The sequence below is a fragment of the Hydra vulgaris genome, chromosome 06 (assembly GCF_038396675.1).
Source record: "Hydra vulgaris chromosome 06, alternate assembly HydraT2T_AEP".
Classification (NCBI taxonomy): Eukaryota; Metazoa; Cnidaria; class Hydrozoa; order Anthoathecata; family Hydridae; genus Hydra; species Hydra vulgaris.
The window spans coordinates 59,268,159-59,292,040 of NC_088925.1; the positions used below are offsets into that span (position 1 = coordinate 59,268,159).

Consider the following 23,882-nt stretch of genomic DNA (forward strand, 5'->3'; position numbering starts at 1 on the left):
GATATAAATTATAAAAAGTTTAATTGCATGTTGAAGTAGATTGCGATTTCCTTTAAAACCACATACCAAACAAATTATGATTTAACTCATGATGTTTTTTAGTAAAAACTTCTAAAATTGTTCTAAAGTTCTTATCTTGTAACTTTGCAAGTTTTAATTTTAACGGCCATAGCAAGGCATTTATTTCTGCTTAAAATTGGTAAAATTTCCTTCCAGAAAACATGATTGTCAAATCCTTTTATTAAATGTGATTTTGGAAGATTGCATTTAACTATAACCAACATACAATCTGGTTCATTAAAAAGTAAAAGTTTTTGCTCGTGGAGTTCAGGGCATCTCTTTCTTTTATTTCTTCATTCAGCAGGAATCTATGTATAATAAATAGCAGACATGATAATTATTTAGCGAGTAATAATATATAGATTAAAAAATTTATTTAAAACAAGGTGTTTTATAATATTACCTCTTGTAATATTTTTTAAGATCACCGTATGCTAGCAAACCTGTAAATCTATTGTTTAAAGTTTTGGAAGTGATATAAAAATTACAGTTTACATCATATATATTTTCTTCCTCCTGTATATCTTATCCTCGGAGTGATTGCAACTTAATATAGCAATATGGATAGAGATTTCTGCAGATTAAATACTACCAAAACTGATTTAAAAATCTGTTATAAAAATAAAAGAAGATTTCTTTTTTTAAAAGTCTTTAGCTTCATATTTTTATAAGATTTAATCAATGAACTCCTGTTAGCTTTTACTTTTTGTTAGCTGTAAACCTATTAGAATACAAAAATCTTTTCGGTTTCGTCTTCAATCAGTTCACAATCTAACCTTGGATGATAACTTTCTGGTATAATTTCTGCACAATTGTTTAGAAAACAGTGACCTCTATAAACCGTAACCTAAAATAAATAGTTTTACTTATGAGAAATTCTATTTCAAAATACAAAATAAATTAGAGTATAAATATGGAACATAAAATAACACAATGAATCTACTTTTTCATTAGCCTCTAGCTGTCATCACGGCATCAACATTTCTTGTAATTCTGCCCAACAAATACATCCTTTTTTCTTCTTTTTAGGTTCACCCTCTACATCAAACTATTCAATAATTTAGATTTATCCGATGCTTGTTCTCTGTAATATGGAGAAACAGTCTTTTTGCCTATATTGGATATAATAAATATTCTCCATAACATTTATGATATTCTAGTGTTTACTTAAAAGTTTTTCAAGCTTTCAATTGAAAATTTGATTTTTTTAAGCTATATCAAGTTTTAAAACAACTTGAGGTTTGATTCTGTTTTTTAAATAAAGTTCCAAGCAAATGCTTTTTTTACTCGAATCTTGGCTGATGTTTTTTTAGATGTTAAGCGAATAAACTATAGTAAAAACTTTTTTCCAAATTATGCACACAAAAAAAACTAGAAACATTTTCAGGATAAAACATATTTTGAAAGGATAAGGATAAAATCACATGTGATAAATTATGATGTAAGGGAGGAGAAAAAAAGGGGTTTGAAAATAGACAAACGAAACACGATGATTTTTATCGATGACACCTAATAACTGTTTTTTAATTTTTAAGCATTAAAAAAAACTTGAAACTTGAGATATGTTTTGCTAACGTTTTTTATTTAAAATTGTGAAAATATTTTATAAAAATATAATTACATAAAAACTACCTAAACTATTATTCATATATATATAAATATTACTTTTAATGTTAGCAATATGCTAGAAATATCTTATATCTTTTATACTTTATGTCAAAAAAGATTTTTCAGGTTTTCCTTATATTGATTGTAACTCTCTTCTAGGTCAAGTAAGTATCCCCACATGTCAACATTTAGATTGCATATAAAGTCTGTTAACTGTTCTTCATATTTGTGTATACGTCGAAAGTTTCCTTGCTTCCATTTTTTTAAGACTTTATCTTTTCTCACATTTTTCTGAAATGTCTCTTTCCAAGTCATGTTATTCGGCTTCATACTTATTATATTTTCAAATACTGAGCAACGATTTCTCCATAGATATTCATTTTCAGTAATAAAACTTTGCCATTGTTTTGAAACTTGTGATGCAGAGTACTGATCTTTAACAGTTACAAAAAGCAGAATTTTTTCAAATACTTCTTCTGGAAATATATTCATAGGATCCATGCATTATAAATCTTTGAGAGCACTTACTAAATTTATATAAAAACAACAAAAAAAGTTATGTTTTTTTTTTACTATTATTGCAACGTATTTAAAGTGACTGTTTACAAAATGGGCTTATTTGATTGGTTTTGATATGGTGTTAGCTGGTCACACGCTTTATGATAAAAAGCATAGGTAGTTAAGCTCCGTTTTGGACATAACCATGATAAGCGTGGTATGTTTGTATAATGGACTCAACCGCGGGGTCTGCTACTAACCCTGTCTAGAAAAACATTCTAAAGTTGTAACTCAATATGCCTCCTAAAAATAGTGGAGCTAGCAAAAAAACTGTAGAAAAAGTTAAGCAAAAGATCGTAGAGGTAATTAATTTTGATGTTTCATATTGAAGTATGAGTACTTCATGCTACTTTGGCCCAACATTCAATTTGATGCCCTTAAAGATTTCGTTTCATAAGTTTATCTTGTGCACAGTGATTAGTTATTATCAAGTACGCCTTGTAAAATAGTAGTTATAGTCTTTTAAAAAATATTATCAGTCAATTGAGAGAGATCTTTCTATATTTCTATATAACTCATCTAGATTTCCTTATTGTTTGCATTTTATATATTATAATTATGATAATATTATCAACCATAGTCAGCCTATTTTTTTTTTATCATTATTAACCATTAACTATACATGTCTAACAAATGTCAATGTTGTCATGCAGTAAATTAGTATATAATAGATTTACTAGACATGTAAGGTATTTATGTTAAATAACAAGAAAGTAGAATAAAAGATCGAATTGAGGACCTAGATATTTTTTTTCGTTTATGCTATATTTACAAAAATTTTTTAAAATAATATATACAATTAATCAACTGGTAAAAAATGGCCTCGTGCAAAAATATTAAATTGATTGCAACAGCATAATTAGTTGAGATCTCAACACAAAGAGAGACTTCACTGGGATACAGCAACAATCTATCTTGTTTCAACTTTTTCAACAGCTGTAGTGGTCACCCAGTAGCCTTTTTTTGTCATGGTTTGTGTTTCAGAGTTTAGGGTTGTAACACAATAAGTAGCCTCCTCAAGGGTTATAGGATCTATAGCCCATCTTTGGGAGGTAAATACAGGGAGAAAAACATTAGATCCCAAGTATTCAACCTTTTTTTCTTGTTCCAGCAGCCATATCAAATTTAAGAATTCAAATCTAATAGTTTCTAAAGAATAATTAGAAATATAGATTTATATTAATTTATGTTTTGAATTATGTAATAATAGCATTCATATAAATATGATACTGGTCGACTCTACTAATCTTGTTTAACAAATAAAATATAATGAAAAATTGATAATATGCAGTAGTCTTAAATCTTAAATAAATGGAAATTCTGACTGATCCTATCTCCATTTCTTTTTATCAAATTTCTCTCTATTTTTTTCAATTCTAAAGTTAATAAAAAATCAATTTATTGTAAAACTTGTAAAGATTTAACAAAAAGTTTTTAGCTTTGTTTCCTATAGCCTCCTCTCATCAACTTAACTGCCAATACACAAAAAATCAATAGTTTGCATAATAAACAAATAAAAAATAGCAAAAAAATAAAAATTTTGCGTAATAGATATTTTAAAAAGACTTAAAATTAAGTGTGCAACTATATATAGAAAATTATCCTTTTTATTAAAATATCACAAGTTTATATTTTTATGAAATTTTAAAGACCTAATTGCAACGATTCGTTTTAATTTCAATTTTTTGATAGTTCTAAATGTATTTAACCTTTTTTTTAGTTTAGTAAATCTGACTTTTGATATTTTGCCCCTGTGTATGACATACAGGGTTGCCACCAAATCAGGGAATTCAGGAAAAGTCAGGGAAATTTAGAAATAAAAATTAACTTTTATTCTGATAATATATTTACAGTATTAACCAAGTGAAAGTTTATGCAAAACATTTTATATAGTTTTGAGTGGAAACATTAATAATAATTTAAATGAATTTATTAGGTGCTTTTTTTAGAAATAGCTGCAACATGTGATGAGTTTCAAAGTTTCTTTAAACCATATTGTTTTTTCATTCTCTTATTTTAGAATGAATAAAAATTTTAAGTTTTTAAATGACGGTTTATTTAAATGAAGAATGTTTGAGTTTAAAAAATGGCTGGTAAATGGCACAGTTAAATATACTTTATACTTAGCAATGATATTGCAAATGGAGGAAGCATTTTTTTAACTGTGAAAAGGTTGTTAAAAATTTGTTAAAAGTTGTTAAAAATTTGAAAAATAAAAAAAATAAAGTGAAAACAATGAAAATATTAAAGAATAGAAATAGAAGAAAAACATTAAACAGAACTAAACGCAAAAAGTTAAAAGAATAAAAATGTTTGTGATAAATTCGAAAATAAAAAACTTTAATAAGTTATTAAAAAAAAAAACAACTTTTTTTTAAGTTTTATTAATTTATGTTGTATGGATTGTTTATACTGTCATGTATTTTTATCTATTGATTTTAATGTTGTGTGTTTTTGTGCATTTTTTAATTGTCATATATTTCTATGTTTTGTTTATACTGTTGTGTAGTTTTGTGCATTGTTTATATTAACGTGTTTATATTGCTAATTATTTTTATTATTATTGCTTTTTATTTTTGTTGCTATTATTCAAGTTATTTCTTATTTTTTGTCTCATCATAATTAAAAAATATTCTTTTGTTTTATTTTTTATTTTCTATCATCCTTCTTATCATCAAATGTTGTGTTAACTCATTCATTTGTTATCTTTCATGTTAGTTTATTCACATTTGCCCTTTTTTATGTGTGTTATTTGTCTTGCTTTTTTAAGTATTTTTGTTCTTTTTATTTTGTTTAATTTTATTTTGGTTGCTATCTATATTCCTTTTTTTTATTTCCTTTTGCTTTATTTGTTTGTTTTATTAAGGTGTCACTCCAATGACTACTTTTTAACTAAATGAGTGACACCAAACTTAATTTTGTAAAATTATAAATCACTTTGTAATTATTTCAATTTTACGGTTAAATAAATGGATAAAAAAAAGTCAGTCAAGTGCAAAACATGCCAAGTTCAGTTCAACTTATCAAGTATATATCAGAGAGCTGTGACAAGTCTTATGGAGGGGGAAAAACATGTTTAGAAAGTCAAAACTAGTATCCCGCTCCTTTAAACCTGCACAGTTTACATCTAAAAACCTAGGGGTTCTTATAGTAGATCATTCTGATAAAACTTGTGCAGGTATCTCTTTTGCATGCTGTACAAAACAATTGAACTTGTGTAATGAGAATTGTCTACTATATCAAAAAATGTTTCCTGATAGCACAACTGTTAAATCTTATGAGGTTGGTAGAAAAAAACTTGGTTATTAATTTTGGTCTTAAGCACTGTTTACACATACTTTTAAAAGAAATATCTAGAAATTTTTTTTTATACCTTTTCTTTTGATGAAAGCCTGAATGATTCTTTTTAAAATTGTCAAATTGATTTAAGTATTCATTTTTGGAACAATAATCTGAATTGTGTTTAAATAAATATTTTGACTCTAAATTTTTGGGCTACTCTCCTGCAAAAAAATCACTTAAAACTATGGCCACATCTTTGACAATGATTAATTGCATAGATCTGACAAAAATGTGTACAGATGACCCAAAGTAAACTGGTTACTTCTTGATCTTAAAAAGCAGCCTAAGCAACTAGAGCTATCTAAACTTCTTAAAATTAGGAGTTGCAACATCCATGTTGCTTTAAAACGAGTTTTCAATCAAGGAAGTTAATGAAAGCTTCATGCAATATTTTCCATGGTTCTCCTGCCAGAAGTGCTGATTATGTAACTGTCACTTAACTAAAGTTAAATTAACTTTCACTAAATTGAATTTCTTTTTTTTGGTTACATTGCTAGTTTGTTGCAGAAAATTTAATATCAAACAGACATGATTCTATTTCTTTAAAGATTTGTTTTTAACTGATTAAAGCTTAATGAGTTTAATAATTAAACAAGATGTTTTATGCAGCATCATCAATGGGAGGCAACTTCTGAAATTTTATTTCACTAGAAAGCAGAAGTTTCTTCTGTTATAATCAATGACAATTGGTTTTGCTGCAGAACGTAACTTTATGGAATTAAAGGAGAAAAGGTGTGATCTCAAGATGTGATCAATATATTCATGAAAGATTGTTGGCTTATAGTAATTTAAATTCTTGAAAAAGGTTAAATTGATCTTTTCTTGAAGCTACTAGTTATATTACAGGCCGGTAGCAACCTGGGGGGGGGGAGCAGCAGGGGCATTTGCCCCTCCCCTACCCCCTACCCCCCAATAATTTTTCAAATAAATAATTTTAAAGAAATTGACTGTACAAATTACAAAAAAAAAAGGTTCTTAAAAATATTTTGAGGTAGTACTGCCCCCCAATATAATTTTTGTTCCTAAGGCCCTGTATTAGTTTAGAGTAAATCCTATCAAAAAAAAAAATTTTCTTATACAGATGAAATCTGTAGAAGATCAGCTTTTACTATCTTTTACTATCAGCTTTTTTATCAGCAGAATTAGATGAAGTAAAAGCCAGCTTTTACTTCATCTAATTCTTTTCTGCTTGTATATCTCTTCAAATAAATGTGATCTAGCTTTCACACAATTCTTGAAGTTGTTAGAAAAAAGTTCATCTAATCTTTTACCAGCATTAAAAGAATGTCAAACTAAAAATTGTTTAGATGAATTTTAAAACCATCAAAGTTGTTATAAAAAAAAATGAAAGTAAAAATATGAAAGAAAAGTCACTTGTCTTTTTTCACAGAAGAAGAGTAACTATCAAAGATCTTGTGGTATCTAACAAATTGAAGGCTATCAAATCAACAATGAAAGACTGTTTGTAATGCCTCATTGAAATATTAATAATATCTAAAGGAAAATAGAAAGTTGCAAACTAAAGGAATTGAAAGTAATGTGTTAATGTTGTTAAATCAAGTAGTATTAGGACTAAGGAGCAGGAAAAAGTTATGAGTGAAGTATGAAATGCAAATTGCTATTGTCTTCCTATTAATTTAAAATATTTTAAATGTTGGTTATTCCTTCAAGCTTTTTAATATTTTGACATTCTTTATGTTTAGTATGTTTAGTTTTTATATTTGTTTCAAAGACCATTTTACTAATTTTTAGCTGTTTTTTAAAAGGGTACAAATTATTTAATCTTTTTTTTTTATCAAACAAATTATTGGTTTTCCCTTTAAAACAGAAACATAAAAATTTCTTATATATAGAAAGCGGGCTATCTGTTTTCTTTGGGGTGGGTGGGGGTGGGGGGTAAAAATAGCATGTCTGGGGTTAATGTCAAAGTTTTAATTCTAAGATATATTAAAAATTTTTATTTAAAAATTAAGAGTAAAAATGATAGAAATGTCAGGGGAATATAAGTAAAATTTCATTGAAAAAATTTGTGAAAATCAGGGAATTTTATTCTAGAATTTTTGTGCAACCCTGGACATACCATAAGACCAACTTTAAAAAAAATTGAAGTTTACCATAATTGATAAATCTTTTCTCATTAATAATTTAGCTGCAACTTAAAAAGCATTTCTCAAGTTCTTAAAAGATCGTTACATTAATAAAAGTTCGATTCCCACCACGTCCCTGGTAGTACCGCACTCTACTTGTTTCTACGCGCAGCGGCCTTGTTCGTCAAAGTTCGTGTTTCAGAGTTATAGAGTTGAGATGGGTTATAACCACAAGTAGCCTCCTCATATGTAGTGGCCTTCTCAGCCTTGGGGAGGTGAATTACAAACAAAATTAAAAAAAAGACCATTGTGTCTATACGATATATTGATGTTTATTAGAACCACAACCCAAAATTCATTTCATATCAGTTTATTTTATGATTCAGTAATTTTGTTTAAAAAAATAATAACCTCACCATGTTGTGTTTCATGATCCCATTATGCCATTTTCAGTATTTATTTATGGGATCATAGAATTTATGGTCTATTGAACCCATTATTGGTGACTCCAACAATATCAGGTTTTATAAATAAAAATAGAAGTTTAAACTCATTCATTTTATTTTCAATATTAGTATATAAACAAGTTAAATTGTTCGATAACTGTTAATTCAAATCATTGTTATATTGATTTTTTTTTTTTCTCAAAAAAAAAAAAAAAAAACATAACAATTTCTTGTTCTTTTGCTTGTTCCATGCCTCATTAATTACTCATTAATTACTTGTTGCGTAAGTAATTATGTTTTGACACTATTGGTGCCCACTTATAAACTCCTGAAGATTATGAACACCAACAATGAGTTTTTTTCTAATTTCATTTTAGAGTTTTCTTTTATCTGCCTATAACTGACCTTTTGAATGTTTGTTATTTGTTTTTTTGTTATATTGTTAGAAAATAATTGTCTTTATTCACACAATTACTAAAAAATTTTCAAAAGTTTTCTAAAAATTTTTTCTTTTTGTTTGTTTTTACTCTTCTTACTTTTTCTTCTTATTTTTTTATTCCTACATTTTCTAATATATATTATAATTTAAAAATAAAGTTTTTTAAATTTAAAATGTATAGATTATTGTATAAACTGTTTAATTGCTCTATAGATATGTATTGATTTTAACAGGATTATATAGACTTTAATAATTTTAAAGAGTTCATTTCATTCATTTATAAAAAAAATTTTATATTATAATAATGAAAAAAATGTATTTTAAATCTAGTAAATCTTGATTCCTATTTTCTTATCTTTTCTAACCTTTTTATTTGAACCTAAGTAATTATTGTTGTGTAATTATGGTGTTTTTATATTTCTTTTTCTGTATTTTTATTTTGTTTACATAGTTTGCATAGATACATAGTTGTGTGCTTGTGAATTTTTTGCTTCAATCCCAAAAATATTCAAAGTATTAAATATTTTAACTAACACTGGTGTTTCTATCAACAGTTAAGCGATTGTAAGCGGTTATCATTGTTGTTGTCATCATCATTATCACTATCACCGTTATTTAGTTTTAGTAAAATTTACATATTTTTGAAATTTTTTTTATAGGATAAAACATTTGGCCTTAAAAACAAAAAGGGTAAAAAACAACAAGAATATATCAAACATGTTGCAAAACAAGTATGTTAAATTTTTGTGATTTTTATATTATTATTAATTTATAAAGTTATATTTATTATTTTTAGTTTTCTGAAAATTTTTCTTGATTTCAATGTAATTAAAACGGTTGAAAATAGTTTAAACAGGAGCGAAAGCAGTTAAATTTCTAGAAGCCAGAGTTGAGCTATGAAAATTTTAGCTCTACAAGTCTGCATATATATATATATATATATATATATATATATATATATATATATATATATATATATATATATATATATATATATATATATATATATATATATATATATATATATATATGTATGTATGTATATATATATATAATATATATATATATATGTATATATATATATATAATATATATATATATATGTATATATATATATAATATATATATATATATGTATATATATATATATATGTATATATATATATATATATGTATATATATATATGTATATATATATATATATATATATATATATATGTATATATATATATATAATATATATGTATATGTGTATATATATATATATATATATATATATATATATATATATATATATATATATATATATATATATATATATATATATATATATATATATATATATATTAGGGTGGTGGTAAAAACAACTTATTTTAAAAATGTCAGCTGACAACCCCTAAATGTGTTTTATATAATAAAATAATACTGGATTTAAAAAATTTTTGAATAAAAAATATTTTTACGGGTGCCACAAGGCCCTTATACATCAAACAGGTTCCTAATATTATAAAAAAAAAAGTTTTTTAAAAGTATATCATGTTGGGTCTCAAAAGAAGCAAAATTTTATAAAAATTCTAAAAATATTAATTATTTTATAAAAAAAGCTATTATTTAAGATTTTTTCGAAATTATAATTAAAAAAAAATAAACTTTTTTCATTTTTAGTTTAAAAGGTCATTTTTTTTGCAATAAACTATAAAATAACAATTTTTTTTTAAAAATAATTGTTATTTTTGAAATTTTTATAAAATTTTGCGTCTTTTGAGACCCAACATGACATACTTTTGAAAAACCTTTTTTTTTTATAATATTAGGAACCTGTTTGATGTATAAGGGCCTTGTGGCACCCGTAAAAATATTTTTTATTCAAAAATTTTTTAAATCCAGTATTATTTTATTATATAAAACACATTTAGGGGTTGTCAGCTGACATTTTAAAAATAAGTTGTTTTTAGGACCACCCTAATATATATATATATATATATATATATATATATATATATATATATATATATATATATATATATATATATATATATATATATATATATATATATATATAGTATACATGTTAGTGTTACCGGCAGTACCAGGAAGTAGCTAAATTCTAATGTTTATAATAAAATTTAATATTGCAACTCTGAGTTTCATGTGTCACCACAATCTTTAGGCAAGTAGTAAAATTTAAATATGCTACCATATGTTTAGTGGACATTACTGTTTATATTTGTATTTTAGATCTTTACCGGACAGAAATTGTTTAGTAGTTAGGTTAATTATATTATTAATTTGTTTTTAGTTAATAGTTAACTAATAGTTTTGAAATATATATGTTTTAATGCTTGTTTAAAATATTTGTTTATGTGATAATGTTCATTATTTATATGTTAAAAAAGATATAAAATTAAAAATTAATATAAAATATAAATAATGTGTGTATGTGAGTAATTTATTAGTTAGCCTACATCGGCTATTCTAGGAAAAAATTTGGGTGTCAGTACCCCCCTACCTCGTCCTGGAGAAATTTAGCGGAAATATTGGTTTGATTTTTTGTGAAAAAAGCAATAATTGCGGTTAAAAAAAAATTAAAAAGGTTCACAAATTTTAATTTGGGCAGTGCCCAAATATGGTCCACACTATCAAAATTGGTCTAGAATAGCCCCTGGCCTAGAAATATATGAAGTGGAGTAATATAGTTATTGTTAGTTGTTAGTTAGGTTTGTAGCAAGCTTTTTTATTTTTTTAATAAGAATTTGTTTTCATGGCGGCACTTTGATATAATTTTGGTTTATTTATTTAGCAGTTTCTCAGGTTTTGGATATGATATAATAGCAAATTTTTCATAAAGACGTAGTGGGCACTTTTTGAAAATACTTGAGTAGGGGGAGGGGGTACAGACTTTAGAACAGATCATGTTAATATAGGAGTTTTGTTAAAATTGTTTTTCAAATCCCACATGTAGTTTGATAGGGCAGTGGACTTTTTGACTTTAACATTACTGAATGATGTGTGGTTGTTATATCTGGTTTTCCATTCACCTTGTGTCAATCCAATATAAACTTTGCTGGGTTGGTTTTTAGCTGTAATGATACATTTGTATATAATTTTTGTGGATTTGGACTTACCATTCAGGGGCATTCTGTTTTATTTCAGCAATTGCATTTTTTGTTTTATTTTTTTCAATTCTTGGGAAAATAATTTTTTTGTGGTTTTTTATAATTTTTTCGTTATTTTCAGTGCAGCTGTAACTGACCTTTACAGTGTTTCTGTTAAAGATTTTGTGAAGTTTGTGTGTTTTAGGGAAGTTTTTTTCTAATAAATTTAAAAACATTTTAGCAACATTTGTGGAGGCGTTTTTGTTAAAAGGGGGATTGAACCATAGGATAATGCGTTTATGATTTTTTTGGGGTGTTTTTTGCTTGATCTGATATTTAAGGGAGCAGTTTTTGTATCCACTATTTTTTAGTGGTTGTTCATATTTGGTTTTAGATCAATTAAAAATAACTTTAGAGGAGGTGATTTTTGGTTATGTTTTTTAGTTTAAGTTGGTCATCTGTTATTGTGGTGTGTTGTTTTGCAAAGAAAATGTGTATATTAAATATTTTGGTAATTATAGATGGATAAAATTCATTTATGTTGAATTGGGTGAAGAAGCAACTATTTTGACGACAGGCAGGTTTTGATTTGAAATTTTCTTTATGGTCTTTCAAGGTGATAAACGCTGGAGGTTTTGCAAGGTATTCTACTCAGTTACTCAGATTTAATTTTAAGGTTGACTAATTTTTCTAAGTTATTGGGTGCTTTTTGTAACATTCTTGTTCCTCTGTTTGTTGTGACTTTCAGCAGACATTTCATATAGATTATTGGTTTTATCAACAAATACGTGAACTTCTTTGCTGGTTACAGTTTTAAGAATATGTTTTTTTATTTTTATTTGAAATTGATTGTTTGTGATTTTAAATTTGATAGATTTTACTAAATTTAAAAGGTCATTTTCAATGTTGTTAAGCTCTGTACATTGAGGGGTTGTTGGTTTTGATTTAAAACCGTAATTATCATTCAGTTTTAGGGGTTTTTTTTAAAAAAAAATTGTTTTAAAGACCGGAAATTCTTTTTTTTTTTTTAAGTTTTTTTTTATTATTTTTAAAAACATTCTTTGTCTTTGAATTTGCATTTTTTAGTTTTTTATAAAAACAATAAATTTAATTAATTTTCTCAATTAAATTAATGCATTTTGTTATAATCTAACCTTAATTTTGTCAGTTTAGATACCATAGAGTAGCTAAGAGCTGTGTTTTATGTTTTTCTCTCTCTCTCTCTCTCTCTCTCTCTCTCTCTCTCTCTCTCTCTCTCTCTATATATATATATATATATATATATATATATATATATATATATATATATATATATGTATATATATATATATATATATATATATATATATATATATATGTATATATATATATATATATATATATATATATATATATATATATACATATATATATATATATATATATATATATATATACACATACATACATACATACATACATACATACATACATACATACACAGACTGTCAGATAGGGTAATATAGCCATAATTTGCCTGTTTATTTTCAATAGTTTCAAAATACAAGAGGTATAAACTTGTAGATTTTATTCAAGAATTACTCCTACAAGATGCACATTATATATGAAAATCAGCCATGCAGCTTTAAAACTTTAACCACAACTTATTAATGAAAATTATTTTTTAAAAATCTAAAAATTGGTGATTGGGTGAATAAGTGGTCACTTAACAAAAAAACCTAACTTAAACAACAAAACATTGCGATACATGTTTAAGAAATTAATGAAAGTTGCAAATCACAAAACTAGATTTTTGAAATAAAGTTCAAAATACAAATACTAATACAATAAAATACAAAAATTCCTAACAAATTGTAAAGGTATTTCAATCTTTATAATGGTATCTGGATATCTTGTGGCCTTTCTGTAAATCATTTTTTTGAAGCCAGAGTTTTTGCTGAGATTAGTCTTATCATAGTTAATTACATTAGAAGGACAGTGTACTTGATCAGGTTGTGTAGATTTTTGAAAATAAACAACAATCTGCATGGCTTTTTTAAATCTTCTGACCAATTCTCTGTAAAATTAGATTGTGGTGTCTAATTTTTGTTCCATTTTCGGTTGTGGTACTTCTCGAAGAAATAAAGGTGTTTCACTTTTTAAGATACCATCCACCGATGATGATTTCAACAAAGAATGGAGAAAAAAACTTATACACATTATAACTAAAGATAGAGTAATTGACAAAACCCTAAAGACCCAAATAAAAAAAAAAAATTTTATTTGCGCAAAGCATTACGAGGCTAACATGTTAATTGTCAATCCAATTAAAACTACCTACATTAAATCTTCCAGTTAAAAGCTTTTCATTGCAATGCCCTTCTTTATGTTTGCTTATTCCCAAAGCACGAGGATCAGCTTCTTCTATATCCCTAAAGAGATCAGCTTTTCCTTCTATATCAGAAGCAGTTAATAGTAAGTCATATAAGTCTTTTAAGGAATTGATTAAACGTATTAGCTTTAAAAAAACTTGACTGAGATATAAATGCTAGTGAAACTTTTTTTAAATTGAGTAAGATGGATGATGTTCACACTGTTCCAAAGTACGAAATTTACATTGATGATAGCCTCTCATTTACTATTTGTATATTTTTATGGCTTCTACCAGATAATCATGAAATATACTTGTATTTAAAAAGATCAATGTACAATACAACTATTTCTAAACTTATTTCAATTTTGTTATCATATATGCTATGCTCTGGTATTACAAATAAATCAGTTAGTTCTTATGGATATCTTATTCATGTTATACCTAAAAAGTTTGAATTATTTAATAGTTATTCTTTACCTTTATATCAAACAGAACATATCTGATCTCTTTTATGTGAAGTTATTATTACTAAGGATAAAATTTGTAAGGCATGCCAATGTCTTCATTCTCAAGAAAAAATATATTTTCAAAAAAATAGTGATAAATTATTTATTCCAGCTAAACTTAGAGTTCCAATTTCTAAAACTGCACCAGAACGTGTAAAATTAACTCTACAAAATTATCGTTTAAAAAATAAATTGCTAAAAGAGAACATAAAAGAAATGCAAAAGAAATTAAGTAACTTCTCTCATCTTGTCAGTGATGACCTACACAAAGACTTGGCTTCGATCATATCAAAAACTTATAGGACATTCACTTCATTTATGAAGCTATTTTGGGATGAGCAGCAAAAATACTTAAATACTTCAAAACATGGAATTCGTTATCACCCAATGATTATTCGCTATTGTTTAGGTCTTGTTGCTAAGTCTCCTGCAGCTTATGAGGAATTTCATTTTAATGAAAAAACAGATTCTGGATTTGTAATTTTACCAACTCAAAGGCGTTTAAGAAACTACAAAAACTATATCTGACCACAAAGAGGATTTAACCATGAAATTGTCAATGAATTAAGTTTAAAGGTAAAGGATTTTTCTGACCAAGAACGGTTTATCACTCTTTTATTTGATAAAATGAAAATTCAGGAAAATTTGGTTTGAAATAAGTATTCTGGTGATCTTGTTGGATTTGTTGATCTTGGTGACGCAAATATTAACTATGCAACTCTTAACAAAGTTGATGAAATTGCTTCACATATCCTTGTTTTTCTTGTGAGAGGTATTGTAAACCCTTTTAAATATAGTTTTGCAAGCTTTGCTACTACAAACATCCAAGCTATTCAATTATTCCCCTTATTTTGGAAGGCTGTCAGTATTTTAGAGCTTTCATGCAATCTTAAAGTAATTGCTACAACAAGTGATGGTGCCTCATGCAATTACAAATTTTTTAGCATGCATTTTCATATGACAGAAGAACAAGATATTAATACAAACGTTAAATTTATCTATCGCATCAAAAATAAATTTGCTGATGATGAACGTTATATATATTTTATAGCTAATCCTCCACATTTGATAAAGACTGCTCGAAATTGCCTTTTTCATTCTGCGTCAGGTAAAGGAAGATGTATGTGGAATACTGATAATCACATTTTGTGGAACCACATATCTGAATTATTTTATGAAGATCTAAACTGTGGCCTTCACACTTGCCCAAATCTCTCCTTAGAACACATTAGATTAAGCCCATTTTCCAAAATGAATTGCTTTAAAGGCATTTGGTCCTGCTGAACCCTCTAGAACTGCTGAATATTGTCAGATGTTAAATGACTTTTTTGATCGTGTAAATGTGAAAAATATTACAGATTGCACTAGAAATCAAACTTAAATAGAAAAAATAAAAAATAAATTAATAATTTCAATAATTTGTGTACTGTTTTTATTTTTGTTTCTTTAGGATACTGAAAATCGATTTTCCAAGCCATTTTATTTGATGAATGATGAAAGACTAATATGGTTGACTGAAGTCTTTTTAAAATATTTTGAAGTTTGGAAATTGTCTATAGATCAAAGACCTGGAAATATTACCAAGGCTGATCGGGGGAATATGTTTTTATCTTGGCAAACATACGAAGGGATCAAAATTACTGTTCACTCAGTTATTGATTTAATTAAATACCTTTTAAATATGGGTGTCCAATATGTTTTAACTGAATGGCTATGTCAAGATTCATTAGAAAATTATTTTGGCCAACAACGAGCCATTGGAAGAAGAAAGGATAACCCCTCTAAGACTAATAGTCTCGATAATAATCCTGAACCAAAGACCTTTGCCAAAGAGAAATTACCACGCCGAAATTGGAACAAAAAATGAACTCATCAAAAGAAGGAAATTAAAAAATGCTATTTTCATAGCCACAAATCTTATAAAAGCATTGTATAAAATAATTGTGTGTGTGTCTATATATATATATATATATATATATATATATATATATATATATATATATATATATATATATATATATATATATATATATACTCATTTGTCCTTAGTATTTGCAAAAAGGGTTCCCAAGTCTTGAATACTATTTTTTAGTATTCAAGACTTGGGAACCCTTCTTAAAAATAGTGAGATTAAAAGATTAAGGTACATTGTTAACCTTTAAGTTTCTCTAGGAGGCTGAAAAGTGACTCTTAAGTTGAAGTTGTGTTATAATGAAAGAAGAGACTAAAATAAAATTCTTAATGTTATTTATTTTAAAATTATTTTAATAAAATAATTTTGATAAAATAGTAAAAATAAATAACTATTAAACTAGTTCTAATTATATAACATTTGATACGTAAAATAAAAACTTACTTAATTTCATTTGGTTTTCACTTTATTAATCATTGCATCTCTCCATCATGCTCTAATATAGTTCCTATGCAAAAATATGTTTTTAATGACATTTGTGGCTATGAAAATACCCTTTTCTAATGTCTATTTTTGATCTAATTATTCAGTGGAGTTCAAAGTTCCTTTCTCGATTTCTTTTTTTAATGAATTTGTTCTTTTGTTCTTAGACTTGATTTTATGCAAGTTTACAAAGTCCTTTGAATAGGAAAATGAGCGAACACAAGTATAAAGAGTAAAATGATGGTCTAGAAGATTGAGAGCCATTTCTTTAGATACTTTGGTAGAAGAAACATTGCAAATTTTTGCGAAGTGAGATAAAACCCCAACATCTTAAAGTAACTCTGCAGTCATCTTGCTGCAGTCAATATTTTTACTTAAAATTTTTGTTGATTTTCTGAATGCTATTTCTGCTATTTTAAATAGTGACAAAGCATCAGAAGATGTAGACCAAATACCACCTCAATTTTTTAAACTAGTAAATTTTTTATTAGTATCATAATTATACTCATCAAAATAGTTAGAATCATTATCTACAATTTTTCCAGCCAACAGAATTGAAAGTGTTTCTTGACAAAATCTGATTTGCCAACTTTTTGAATAACGTATCCTTCAATAAAATGTACTAAATACATACCCACCCAAATATTCAATTAAATTTTTTTCTTCATCTGTAAACTTAATTTCATCATCAATAACTAAAACTGAGGTGGCATTTTTAGATTAAGTCAAGTGAGCCAAAATTTTTTTTAATGAAGTTATGAACTCATCTGCAGTACAATCACGCTTAATATCAGTTGTTGCATTTGTTTGCAGTGTTGAAGAATCTTAGAATGATGTGCTGTTATGTGGCATTTGAGTCCTTTCTCTGATTTGCATTTTTTCACACACTGCTGGCAGTTAAAGTTGTTTGAAACGCTTCCATTCTCAATTTCTGTAAGAAAAGCATCGACATCATTAAGAAACTTACTTTTTTAAAAAAAAAACATCTGATTCTAGATCTAATATAAGAGAATCAATGGACTGTCCCTCTCTATAGTTTGCCATTTTTTAGATTTTTGTGCACTTATTGGTAGTGTAGGCACGATAAATAAACTATTTTCAACATTAATTCAAATTTTTAATTTTTATTGATAAAAAACAAAAGAATCTTGCAAAAATGGCCCAACTGGCTGGACTATTATGACTATGCTTTTACTTACTTTTAAACTTTTAGAAAAATAAATATATATAAATAAATATTATATAATAATTAAATAATTATATTATAATTATATGATAAAAAAGTTATATATAAAAGTATACACATGCATTACATAGATGTTTTCATATAGGGACAATATATACTTTGTTACATTAAAATTATACAAATATATTTTACAAACAAATAGCAATTAATATTTTTGCTTTCCTCTTTAGAAAAAAAAAACAAATAAAATATAGAAAAACCATTCTTTTTGATGTTTACTTAAAATTTAAAGTTTTTTTTTTGCTTTGCCTTATCTAATTTTCTTACTGAAAATAACAACCATCCTAAAGAAACAAAAATAAAAACAGTACACACATTATTGAAATTATTAATTTATTTTTTATTTTTTCTATTTAAGTTTGTTTTAATTTCCTATTTTATCAGTTTTGCTTCCTTTGTTTTTAAAACTTAGTTTTGTTCTGCAAAGTATTGAAATGCTTAATATAATAAAACTTGCAAACATCCGTGACCAAGTTGTCTAAAATAAAAAAATGCTTCTCCTACGAAGGCTTGCACTTAGTAGTTGAAAAGGATTATTTAATGTAAAATAAAGTATAGACAAATTTTTTTTCTTTAATTGTAATAAACCCTCTCAGAAATTGATAATTTGATGTGGCGTATTGGTGTGGCCATTTTATTAAAAATTAAACGACATGCGTTGCAAACCACAGATGATATTTTAAAAATGGGCATGTGATTCAGGGCCAGGAAAAATATTTTATACAGCATTTTCAAGATAATGGGAGTTTAGGTGTCTCTGGCGAAAAAAGTTATTGCATTTCCACATTAAAAAATTATTTTCTTTGAAGCAAAATATTAAAATTAATATTTAAATAAACAAGCAACAACTGCATTTAAGAGACAAAGTGAGATTCATTCACCGTACTAGGGCGGAAAGTAAATATTTAGGCGGCGAGTATAAATATTTCGTAAATTTTGTATTTGTAAATTTAAAAGAAAAAAAATAATTTTGGTATTTGTAATTTAAACTTTTGCATTTGTAAATAAAATTTAGAAAAATTATAAAAATTAATGTAAATTTGATGTTTAATGCTCCTTAATGTTTTAAATATAATATAAATATTTGTTTAATTGCAAGTTGCATTTTTATTTTTTGTAGTTGTTCTTTTTGGTGTACTTTACTAAAAAATTTAGTTTACTGACAGTATTTGTAATTTTCTTAATAAAAAATGGTAATAACTTATTATAAAGTATATTATATATTATTTATTATTAGGCAAAGACTTTTGTAAAATCCCTAACTTTTGATAAACAGCAGTAAAAGTGTAAATAAAGAGTTTTTGAATAATAAGAATTAATATATATATATATATATATATATATATATATATATATATATATATATATATATATATATATATATATATATATATATATATATATATATATATATATATATATACATATACATATATACATATATACATATATACATATATACATATATACATATATACATATATACATATATACATATATACATATATACATATATATATATATATATATATATATATATATATATATATATATATATATATATATATATATATATATATATATATATATATATATATATTAATTCTTATTATTCACAAGCATTCAGTTTTGTCAATACCTTTTTAAATAAACAATTTTTTTCTTACATTAAACTCGTTTCGTAATTACAATTAAAATACCACAAAATTTCTTCATTATTATTAATAAATATTTATTACTTTAAAAACTCGTTACGTTTAAAATATATAATTTTCAAATAGCTTTAAAAAGTTTTAAAGCAAAAAATATTTCTAAAGGAATAAAACACCTCCGTTTCGTACTATGACTTGTATTAAATATCATTGTAGAAAAAAACATCCTAAAAATATGAAAATAAAAATATAAAAGAATAGACTAATAATATTAAAGAATCACATGCACATTTTTAAGTTATTACTTGTGGTTCCTAACACATGTCAATTAATTTTTAGCATAATGTCTTGCTATATACGCCAAATCAGCCTAATAATTTTTAAGAGAGCTTTTAATGATAGAAAAAAATAATTAAATATTGTTTATAATTCACTTTGCATTAATTAATCCTTTTGAACTATCAAGTGTCTGGTTATATTTCTATTGTATTGTTAAATGGTCCTCAAGTTCTAATATTTTATGTACAATGGCATTATACCAGAATATTTTGTAATAAGAAAAAAGTATATATACATATATGCATCCCTCGGAATTGGGTTGACTAAAAGTGTTTGAGGTTAGCAAACTATTGCTGATCTCGTTTCAGTGTTTTATGGTAAAACCTTTGTGTCAAATTTTTTTTGTTCAACCTGATGCTGACCTCTAATAGTTTATGATTAGCAAAAAATTGCTGACCTGATTTTTCCTTATTTCGAGGGCTGCATATTTAATTTTTAAATTAAAAAAATATATTATTTCATTGTTTTTATTTTCTCAATAATAACAAATCTTAAATTAATGATAATCATTTAATATATGCAAAAAATGGTTAACAATTTGTCAACAAAAAAGTTATATGCGTATACTGTAACATATTTTTTATACTGTAATATTTTCTTTAAACTGTACTTTTTTTTTTATACTATAACATATTTTTTAGTTGTAACAATAAATTATATTTCTTTAGTAGTAACAATAAATTATATCTCTTTAGTTGTAACAATAAATTATATCTCTTTAGTTGTAACAATAAATTATATACTCTTTAGTAACAATAAATTTCTTTATGATTTATGATTAATTATAACAGTTACAGTAACCTAAAACAAGAAATTTAACCAAGATGCAAAGATGCAAAGTTAAATTGCTAAGAGCTAATGGTTAAACTCTAAACTTTTAATAATATTTTTAAATTAAATAATTTTGTCACATGTTACAAATTTAAATATTATTATTTACTTCAAAGTAATGTGTTTAAATTACAAGTGCCATTTTGTCAAAAAATATCATGGTCATCATATTAAAAATATGTTCTTATCAATCACATATGTAAATATGGTTGCAAAATTGTTGGTTTTATGTTAAGAAAAAAGAAAATAAACTTTTTATTTTTAGTTTTATTATATTTTACTATAATGACTGTATGTTTCTTTTTAGGTAACTGGTGACAAGGTTGGTCTTTTTATTTGTTATTTTACTTATGAATATATTATTGTTGTTTTACTTATGAATATATATATATATATATATATATATATATATATATATATATATATATATATATATATATATGTATATATATATACATATATATATGTATATATATATATACATATATATATACATATATATATATATATATATATATATATATATATATATATATATATATATATATATATATATATATATATATATATATTGTTTTACTTATGAATATATTTTATATATAAAATGTCACTTAATTTTATTATCAAAAAATCTAAAAAATGGGGAAGTTATAGTAATGAAAAGAACAAATTTAAAATTAAAATTAAAAAAAAAGTGTTTTTTTTTTAGTTCTTTATTAGAGATTCTGTAAACAAAAAAACAAAAAAAGTACTATTTAGTTAATAAAACAATGACGTTTTTTTTTTATTTAAAAAACTTTGAAATTTTTTGTTAAATATTCATTATATCCTATCCTACTATAATTATTATTGTAATGTTGCTCATCATACCTCTGATAGATACACCAATGACAACAAAGGACAAATCAGGTTGTACACTTGTAGTTTAACATACAAGTCTTTTCATAGTGTTCTACATTAAAAAAAGACTTGTTTTAAAGTTTACGGTTGAGTGAGTTAAAAATAAAGCAAAAATTTAAAAAAATAAACAAGTAACCTAGTAACCTTGTTAACTGTAGTGGTAGCACTGTTGTAGCCTCCTCGACTGTAGTGACTCTGCAGCCTTGGAAGAGTGAATTTACACACACAATAAAAATTGCATTATAAAATGAAAATATGAGATATTTTTTATTTTCAATGTTCAATTGGTTATAAGTAACTAGTAATAAATAACATTCTAATGAGTCGGATAGTTAAGGCAGAACTCAGTTGACATAAAAAATTCATATCAACTGAGTTCAGTATGAAAAGTTCATATTTTGCTTTACCATTTTGCAGATTTTTTATTATGCATTCAAACAGGGTATCAATATTGTGTTGAGAATGTTTTTTGGTTGATGTTGAGGTTGGAAGCAGTTTGACAAACTTGAAGGTAATGAGGTAAAGTGAAAAGACAAGCTTGCTGATGAAGAACTGTGGTACATGTTAAGCAGGTTCCTAATGCAATCATTGGATTATTGCTGTTGGAAGTTGCTGTCAGATAGTACAAAATATTTTTATAAAATGCGTTAAAAGAAGACTAAGTTTGCTGTAGCATAAATCGTTTTAAACCATTAAATTCAATTTTGAACAAGTTAAACCATTGGAATCGGCTATGAACAAGTTAAACCATTGACACTGTAAACACTGTAGTTTGAGATACTCCAGGATATAAAGTTTAATCTTTAGTTGGTTTTTTGTTGGTTTTTTGTTTCTGTTCTTTTGTTTTTTTGTTTTGTGAGTTAATGTTCACTTAACTTGAAAATCTTTTATACATTATTATTCTAGAATGTTCCACAATTCATTTTTTATTAACTTTTTCTAGAAAATCAGAGAAACTAGGGATTATCTTTTTCCAGTAAATGGGGTTCTCAGAAAACATGTTCATACTTGATGCTTTTTTTATTTATTTAATTATGGATGAGTTGAAATAATACTTGGGAGCTGGATGCTCTTCCTTAGGTAACAGATTTTTTGCAAATATAGTTTTATAGTTTTACATTTACTGAATGTCACTAAAATGATTATTCTTCAAGTTTTACAAGCTCCTCCTACTCCTACCCTTACTGTAGTTAAATTTTTTGTATCATAGTTTTCCTTTTCCTAGAAAAGTTGCTTTTCCCAAAGGTAAAGAATTTCACCTGTTCTAATATAGGATCAGTCATGACCAGGGTTGTTCTTCTTTATAACATTTTAGATACATAAAAATAATCTTAATTCTCTTAAATTGGACTTATTTTGATTTTGTTCTAGTTTTAATAAATAGTTTTATAAAACCTATTATAGCCTGCAATAATATTTTGCTATTTGAAATAATTTTTTTCTTTTTTTTGTTTTTATTTGTGAATTTAGATTTTTGTAAACAGGATGGTTGGTCAAAACTGCACTCTATTTCCACTCATAAACAGTAAAGAAATTCATAGTGATGTCAACATGTTTGTTTTTTCTTTGATTGATTGTAAACTAGAAACAACAAAGATTGATAATGATAAAAATATTTCAAATCTGAAAGCAGAATCAACGTAGCAGTCAATTCAAGGATAGTAACTGCTTTTTTTTTTTTATCGTCTAGCAGGGTAGCCAAAACAAGAAACCAACTAATAGCAACAATAAATATCAATAAATTAGATAAGAGAAAAAGGAGATTAAAATATCTTATTATTTATAGCATTACAGAATTAAATAAAAAAAGAAATGAAATTGAGTCAAAGTAATGAAATTTTTGAAACCTATAAATCAAGAAAATGTTATATCAAGTTTTGTTACTTGAAAAATTAACAAAAAAAAACAACAGTGAACAACAAGTATTTTTATCTTAAAGGGATCCCAAACCGCTGAGACATATTGTGTTCATATTAAAGAGAATGATTTAAAAAAAATGTTGGGGCTAAATTTTTTTAATTAAAA

The 23,882-nt window shown here is 25.3% G+C and overlaps 2 protein-coding genes across 2 annotated transcripts in view; one reads left to right on the forward strand and one right to left on the reverse strand.

The window, feature by feature from the left end:
- Nucleotides 1–1,776: 1,776 nt before the first annotated feature.
- On the reverse strand, nucleotides 1,777–2,169 carry LOC124814463 (uncharacterized). The gene has a single exon (XM_065798878.1). It carries the CDS (start codon nucleotides 2,167–2,169, stop codon nucleotides 1,777–1,779), a length of 393 nt encoding a protein of 130 aa, XP_065654950.1.
- A 166-nt stretch (nucleotides 2,170–2,335) lies between these two features.
- LOC100208388 (zinc finger CCCH domain-containing protein 15) overlaps nucleotides 2,336–23,882 on the forward strand; it is a 53,654-nt gene continuing 32,107 nt past the window's right edge. The window contains exons 1-3 of the mRNA XM_065800571.1: nucleotides 2,336–2,528; nucleotides 9,200–9,271; nucleotides 21,265–21,279. Of these exons, the coding sequence (XP_065656643.1) occupies nucleotides 2,463–2,528; nucleotides 9,200–9,271; nucleotides 21,265–21,279 (153 nt within the window). The 5' untranslated portion in view covers nucleotides 2,336–2,462. The remainder of the gene's footprint in view (nucleotides 2,529–9,199; nucleotides 9,272–21,264; nucleotides 21,280–23,882) is intronic.

Coding starts and splice junctions, on each gene's coding strand:
- LOC124814463 (XM_065798878.1), bottom strand. CDS start 2,169: ATGGATCCTATGAATATATTTCCAGAAGAAGTATTTGAAAAAATTCTG.